At 43.0% G+C, this 8,384-nt stretch overlaps 1 protein-coding gene across 1 annotated transcript; it reads right to left on the bottom strand.

Moving 5' to 3' along the window:
* Positions 1–491: 491 nt before the first annotated feature.
* Positions 492–4,784, bottom strand: LOC119292700 (tRNA-specific 2-thiouridylase MnmA-like; the record flags this gene model as incomplete). The annotated part of the gene is made up of 9 exons (XM_037571437.1): positions 492–829; positions 1,135–2,849; positions 3,018–3,169; positions 3,281–3,409; positions 3,680–3,807; positions 3,910–3,988; positions 4,083–4,136; positions 4,252–4,326; positions 4,410–4,784. Coding segments are annotated over 8 exons (1,164 nt in total), but the record flags the coding sequence as incomplete, so codon positions are not given.
* Between the last annotated feature and the right edge of the window lie 3,600 nt (positions 4,785–8,384).

The following is an 8,384-nucleotide window of genomic DNA, read 5'->3' as shown; positions in this document are numbered from 1 at the left end:
AGTCCTTCTCAAGAACTTATCCTGCTTCGATAACCACATATGAACCAACCATAGAAGCGTGAAAAGTGAAGTGCATGGCGGTTTTACCAGAAAATGCGGCAGCAACCGCACAACCGCACTGATCAGCAGCAGCAAGCACACAACATCGCAGCGATACACAGTGGCAGGGGCATACCACGCACATATGCGCAGCAACAACAGCCAAACGCGCACATCAGCAAGCAAGCGCGCATGCCAGCGGATATAAAAATCTCAATGGCGGCCTGTTTCTCTCAAACCTCCTTGGCAACCCCATTGAACTTGTCACCTCATGCCCCTCCTATCTCTCTCGCTCTTCCTTCCATCCAACAACGCCCTGCCTTCCAGCTATCGTTCTCATCTTTCTCGGATTGATACAAAAAATAGGGTAAATAATAGGATGTTTACTTAGCATGTTGTACCTGCTTCTGTAAGTGACTTGGTAGGACAAGCACACAGAACATTTCAAAACATGCAGTGAAGAGCTGCCAACTGTAGTAATTTTCTTAATGTATGTACTATTAGTTGGCAAAGGAAATTGATTTTGTGCCACCAAATGAATGCACATCATCTCATCCGCTTATTCTGGATGGCTAGAGATATGCAATTCTTTTGCTGACCAATTGTCAATAATGGCCGAAGCAAGTTTATACAGATACATAGCAATGAATATCAAAAAATGATATAAGGAACTAAAGCTAAGAGTACCCCCTATTTCTTCAGTTTCGTCAGATTCCTCATCTTCAGCATCTTGATCATATTTGTCAAGTCATCATCAGGCCTAAGCCTGGCTCTGTTGTTTGCTTGGCTGCTGCATGCCACAACAATTATATCAATTAGAGCAAACAGAAGCGACAAAAAAATAGAGGTAACACATACCAGAGATAACATATCATGGCAAGCGGATATCAAAAGAACATGATCCACAGCCAGAGGCTCGAGATAGACCAAATGCAGCGACCGTTAACAAATCCAAATTCAGTGCTAACAACAACTACTTATATATATTTGGACGTACATAGAAATTAGATATTTCCTAATTGTTTGCATAACAAAAAACATGCTGGCTGCAAGAGAATGAAAGACGAACATATTGATGAGCACAACAGTACATACCATCCCATCATGATGTTGCCATCTCTCACACTTGATGATTGCATCTTGTTATTTCTAACATGTACACCATCGGGCGATTTCTTTATTAGAAATATATTTACACAATATGATCAGAGCAACATCAAGGAGTCGGATGCTGGTGCACAAATTCTCCTCAAATTCCACATTCAACCCCTGTAGAGAAGAACGGCATATTTTTCATAGGTGATTTTTGATCCAGCTCCTACAGAAAAATTCAAAGAAATCATGAGTAGCATGGAGCCAAGCAAACTAATCAGAGCAAATCATGAGAGGAGAAGCCTCTCAACCTACTACAGGAAATCGAGTCAACATTAATTCGTGTAAGAAATAAACCGTAATGTAGATCAACAACTGAGTAGTTGATAAAATAACCCTGACACAACCCATTAATACAATATATAGTCACAGGAAGTAGATTGAGATTGTGCAGATATCATGATCTACGAACCGTATCAACGAATATTGATTGCAAAGTCACAAACAGAACCTCCTGACATCACAAAACAAATGTTTCATCAACAGAAACTCTAGCGAATGCCAATTGGATTATATAAGTAAGATAGAGACATCGAAAAAAAGAAAAGATAATTCAAGGAGTATATATTCTATTTTCTTACTTGACATCATAGAGAATGCAAGTCAAAGATATTGTGATACATCTTACCCATCTATAAATTGACTGGAAGGCACAATCCCCAGCAAAATATACAGAATGAATTGCTTCTATGGTCCAAGTATTGCATAAATAGTTATATACATAATATTCAACAGTGAGGATAAACACGACATGTACTACCAATGATTTGTGGCCCGTCCGGCGCGGGCCACGGGCCCGCTTCCAAGTGCACGTGCAATGCACGTCTTCACAAATATTATAACCACATGTGAGAAATCACATACTAACACGATGTTGCAATCAATTTGTAATTAAAGAAGCCAAAAGTCTTTTTTCTTAAACCAAAATTCTTTATGCTGGAGTTTAAACAAACCCCACAATAACATGATCAATTTTTTTTGCTCTACTTATCACCTAATTAAGCAAATGCATGACTTATGAAGCGGATAAGAAATCGTGTTAACTTGGAACTAAAATTCCAACAAAAGAGTGAGGAACAAACCTTGTTATCATTGCTCTGAAGTCTGAACCTCCCCCTATTTGTTAGTGAAATGTGAGTATGCTTCGAAGATAATAATTTCTTATGCAACATATGCTTTTACATGTGAAAGAGCTACAAAATATGTTGACCTACCTATGTGCACTTCCTAAATCAAGCGGATAAAATTATTTCTATCGGCAATATAAAGTACTAAACATTAGTTCGAATTGAATAATATAGCAGAATTGTCATTTCTGACTTTTCATCCAACACTGAATACGAAAGAAAGGGACAATGTCCACTAACATCTTGGACACTGCACCGGAAATACCATTGGAGGTTGCAGCAAGGGAACTCCTCTCGGCAGCCTCTACCGTGTCCATTACTTTCTCTGTCACAGGAAGAAGGCCAACGATGTAATGTAACTAAAAGATTTCCTCGTCGCGGCGTTCGTGGCGGCGCGCGGTAATCGCTGGCCCAGAATCGCTAAACCAGTTCAGCGATCTAACACGAAATGTTCGCCTCCTCTTATCCAGCGAATAGTAATTCCTTAATACAAAAACCACATTATTTTGCACATCTTTCTCCACAACATACCTGTGTAAGAGAAAATGACCACTCATTTGATGAATTTATGGATAAATAGATATGTGCTACATGAGGACAGATCTTCCTTGAATTGTAGAATACTTCAGGCTAATATACATTTAATTTAGCTGATATTATTGTACCATAAAAGAGGCTAGTATCATGTACACTGCATACCAAGGTCCTCCAGAAAGTCGCAAACCTTGTCGCTGACCAATCGTATAGAACCAAAACCCACGGTGCATCCCTAGGTAATCTCCAGTTTCAGCCTCAAGAAGTATACCCTCCATTTCTCCTATATGTCTTTGAACAAACTCACTGAATTTGACCTAGAAAGAGTGACTTTTTAAGCTTAAAATGAGACAACACAAGGATAAAGAACAGAACAATATTTTGCAAAAAAACATGTGAAATATTAACAACTATATTAAAGCAATAACCTTTCCAAGAAAACATATCCCCTGAGAATCCTTTCTAGCTTGGTTAGGAAGGTCCATCTGAACAGCCAGACTGCGAACTTCATCCTGCAAAAGATGAGCTCCATTTATAGATAAATACACCGCCAGATCCTGAAAATATATCACCTTTGTTATACACCCTAGTGGAAAAAGAAGCCTTCTAAGATGGGGCTGAGAGAGATGTGAGAGGAAATAAGTTTGATCCTTGATCTGAAACAACAATCAGAGTCTGAAGGTGGTTTCGACTAACCAATATTTATTTAAACAGAAGAACCATATATTTGTTTCACTGTATCACAACTTTCCTTCTAGGATGAATAATAGAACTCAATTGACATCAAATTCAGTAACACTGAAGCTAAGCAAGCTATTTTAAAGCACCTCGCCTTTCAAAAGTTGGAGCACCGATGGCTCTTTAGCGTTCTCAACGTGTGGATGGACTACATGTGCATAATGTCCTGAAGCTATGTAATCAAATCCCAAATCTTCAATTGCTTCTAAGAAAGCTCCTGCAGAAAATGAGTGAAAAAGAATAAGCACATGAACACAGTTCAAAGACTATACCTCGATGCACAATCAAATTTCAGTAATAGAAGTGTGCACATCCATACCAAACTTTATTCTTGTGTTGCAAAGAACATCAGGGTTCGGTGTGCGCCCGTTGCGGTACTCATTAATCATATGAGACACCTAGATATAAAATCCATTATAGTTTCTCAGAATGCAGAAAAACATATGGGATGTCTGCGAGGATCAGGCGCAAAAAGTTTGAAGTGAAGCTTACCACATGGTTCCAGTACTCATCAGATAGATGTACCACCTCCAATGGCACGTCAATCTACAAAAGACAGCCATTAGATCAGTCAGTTCGTGCAGCCAAAGCTAGTTTACATATGCTGCACACTGGCCATTCAATGAAACAGCATGCACCAGATGAATTTTCCGAAATATACCTTGTCACACACAGCCTGTGCATACTTCAAATCGTCATCCCACGGGCACTCGGACCAAAAGTTCCTGAAATCTTCCTACAGATTAATCACGCCGAGCTTATTAAGTGATCCCGTAGCGTAGCATTGCAGAGCATAGCGACAGGGGAGTGTGTACGGACCTGGAACCAGATCTTGAGGCAGAAGGCAGTGCAGCTGTGCCCGGCTGCGTGGAGGAGGCGGAGCGCGACGCTGCTGTCGACCCCGCCGCTCAGCAGCACCGCCACCCGCAGCGGCGCCCTCCCCGCTGCCGCGCACCGCACGAGGTGCTCCTCGCTGATCTGGACCACCCCGGGCGCAGGTGCGGGCGCGTTGGGCGGGGAGGCTGCGAGCGGCGCCGAGGACGAGAGGGCGCGGAACGACTGGGGCAGCCGGCGGCGGCGGGGGGAGCCGCCAACGGCCGCGGCGTTCGTGGCGGCGCGCGGTGCCGAGGAGGGCGGCGGTCGGCAGGAGGTGGCGGCGCGCTGGAGCTTGGAGATCGAGATGGGATCGGGAGGCAGATTTTTTTTGGCACGTTTTTTTTTCGCGGGAGGGTTGCGAGTTAACCGAGGTGGGAGGATGACGAAAAAAACCCGGAGGTGGGAGGATGACGAAAAAAACCAGCGAAATTAAACCGCGCAGACTATTCACCAAGTCATCCATTACGAGTAGAGATATTGATTCGCAAGTTTTTTTATGCAATCGCCTGTTATTTATTGTTAAACATTTATGTCGTAAGAATTTGATTAGTACTTACCAAAAATAAAATGTGTTTTTTATAAATTAATAAAACATGAAACAATGATTCTATTTTAGGAAGAATTGATGGGAGAAAAATTAGAGATGAGAGAAAAATCAAACAGAAAGAAGAAAAGAGCGGGACATATATAAGAAAGATTAGACTAAAGAGATGTGAAATAAGAATCTTATATCCTTTTTAACTAGGAGAGACTCGGGCATGTTTACGTGTCTCCCTTGGTCCAGAATACTTCATACATAATCCGCTTTATTTTGACCTTTTTTCAATCTTCATTGTACGATTTTGAACTATAAATTTTGCAAATAGTAGAAAGTATACTGATAATTAAAATAAGAAAACATTTGCCTGACAAAGATGCATGGATGGCGCGAAGAATGGTAAAGACACCATGCGCGGGGAGGGGGTGGGGGTGGGGAGGGGAGTTCGGGGTGAGCAAGGAAACAGGAGATCGCGTGTTCGACAACAATAGTTGCAATGATAGTGGAATTGAACTGAATACTCCCGTTGCATCGGTTTAGCCACCTGCTTTAGTTTGTAGATGTACCTGACGAGAGTGAATCAAAACACTTGAGAAACTCGTTAGCACCTAGGGCGTGATATTGGAAAAATGATAGCCGCCTTTTCTCATTATCACCATTGAAAAAAGGCGGCTGATGGCAAACAAATTACGATATGATGGCCTTCTTTGTGCGGGCATGATCTTGCTATTTTGTACGATAAATGTTAGATTTTAGAGTTTTGAACCATTAAATAAATGGACTATTTTGCTAAGGAAAATGAATGAATTGGGCCGACTTCACCGCTAGTTAACCTATACATAATTTCACCTACTATATGTGCTCCTACTTTGATCAGAATGAATCTGAATCAACAACAGCTAGTTACCAGCTCGTCACTATAAGTTTCCACTAGTAAAAAGAGGGGCTTCTGTCCCGGTTGGTAAGGCCCTTTAGTCCCGGTTTTTGAACCGGGACTAAAGGGTCGTTACTAATGCCTCTCCCCTTTAGTCCGGTTCTTACACGAACCGGGACTAAAGGCCGCGGCCACGTGGAGCTCCACCTTTAGTCCCGGTTGGTAACACCAACCGGGACTAAAGGAAATTTTATGATTTTTTTTCAATTTTTTTGATTTTTTTTTATTTTCAAATTTCTGAATTATTTTAACCTCTAATCTCTAATCACCCCCCTCATCACTGCTCAATTTATCCTCTAATCTCTAGTCACCCCTCATCATTCCAAATCATCTAACTTCCCAAACGGTCACCCATCCTACCACTCCCCCAGCCTGAGCACGCTTAACTTCCGAGTTCTATTCTCCCTCGTTTCCAAGTCTGCACTTGTTGTTTTCCTGACAATAGTAAGATGTCAATTCTATTAACCCTCAGGAATTTTGCTTGAGCATGAAGTGACACATTTTACTGTTTGAGTTTGAAACTATTGTTTTAAAAAACAATAATTATTTAGTAACACTAATATTTCTTGAATAATTAGTTTGACCATTGTTTAACCATAGTTTAACCATAGTTTGACCAGATTTGACCAAAATTCAAAAACTAAAATAATTATTTAGTAACACTAATACCTCTTGAATAAGTAGTTTGACCATAATACTTCTTGACTTTTTGAATTTTTTTGCCTCTAGATCTTGAAAGCCCCGTAACTTTTTTTCTGTTAGGTTTTTGAGGATTTTGAAAATGTTTAACGGGGTTCCCCTTGTTAAATTTGGATGTAACTTTTCGAGTAGATGATTTTTCATATAAAAAACTTTTTCATCCGAGTTCGTATGCAAAAGTTATGCCCATTTTACTAAATTCTAGAAAGATTTTGCAAATAAGTCAAAATTCATATTTGTAAATTTTCCCAACAACTAGACCACATATCACATGGGAAACTTATTTTCTTTTATTTTTTTGATATTTTCATCATTTTCTTTTTTTTAAACTGAAAAGGCGATCCACAGGGGGGGTAGAGTTTGAAAATGGGAGGGACCTTTAGTACCGGTTCGTGCCATGAACCGATACTAATGCCTCATACCCAATTAGTACCGGTTCGTGGCTCGAACCGGGACTAAAGGTCTAACCTTTAGTACCGGTTGGTGCCACCAACCGGTACTAATGGGCATCGCACCCTTTAGTCCCGGTTCATGGCACGAACCGGGACTAAAAGGTCCAGACGAACCGGAACAAATGGCCCACGTGGCCCGGCCGGCCCCCTGGGCTCACGAACCGGGACTAATGCCCCCATTAGTACCGGTTCTGGATTGAACCGGGACTAATGGGCTAACCCGGCCTGGACCAAAGCCCCCTTTTCTACTAGTGTTCCACTGCAAGCTGCTCTCCTCTCCTTTTTCCAGTCGGTGTTTGCCTCGTCTAGACCTGGCACGGAGGTGCCACGTTGTGCACGCCCTTAAAACCAAACAAGTATATTTCCTTTTGGATGGCTTTTCTCATGTCTCTCTCCTCCCCTTAGCCTCGTGTCGACCATCACCACCGCCACCGCCCTCCATCTCCCTCCGCTCCTTCGGCGTATCCTCTCTGACCCTCGTCATTGGACAATGGAGATGACCCGCTTAACTCGGTGGTGGTGGGGTGTGTTCGCATACCACTTCGCAGGGAGTGGGCCATACCTCGGAGATCAGATGACCCTTGCATCCTAGGCCCAACTCTGGGTGTACACGCCATTGCGAGACTAGAGTCCAACCAAAACACTTTGCAAGCGAGCAACTCGGGGGCCTTGCCTCCAAAGTGAGCTTGGGGCAGACGGAACTAGGTATAAGTCTCCCTAGGTCCAACCAGCCCAACCCCTCCCCCCTTCCCAGATATTGATCTCCTCTTCAACCACTTCTAGGTGGTGTCTGGGGTTTATCCTCTTAGGGTTACATTCAATTGGTGGTAGGGCATAGTTGCCGGGATGACATATCCTTCGCTCAAGTTGCTGCCTCTCCTCCTCGACCTCCTACTACATTCCCTACCATGGCGGGCAGGGGTGCACACTTCAACAGCGACCTTCGGATGGATAGTTTTGGGGTGGGCGCATATGGGTTGGCCCGGGCCACATGGGTCACAACGCGGGGTGAGATCATGGTGACAGCCACCCCAACTATGAGTGGCAGTGTGAGTTGGACGACGGCGGCAGACAAAATTCCTCCAAAAACAAAAATTCGAGCGATGGGCAAGCTGGCCAGGAGCGATTGGAAGAAACATCCAAGGAAGCTTAGGGAGGCACATGCGGTGGGGCGAGAAAACCTAGCCTCATGGCAGCACCGTTGAGACCAACTAGCGCTGCCAATAGGGTCCACTTCAGCGGGATTGCCCTTTGGCCCAGAAAAATGCTTCACTCACCACCATGGGTGCTGAGGT

Source organism: Triticum dicoccoides, chromosome 4B (genome assembly GCF_002162155.2).
Source record: "Triticum dicoccoides isolate Atlit2015 ecotype Zavitan chromosome 4B, WEW_v2.0, whole genome shotgun sequence".
NCBI lineage: Eukaryota > Viridiplantae > Streptophyta > Magnoliopsida > Poales > Poaceae > Triticum > Triticum dicoccoides.
This window is presented reverse-complemented; position numbering and strand designations above follow the sequence as displayed.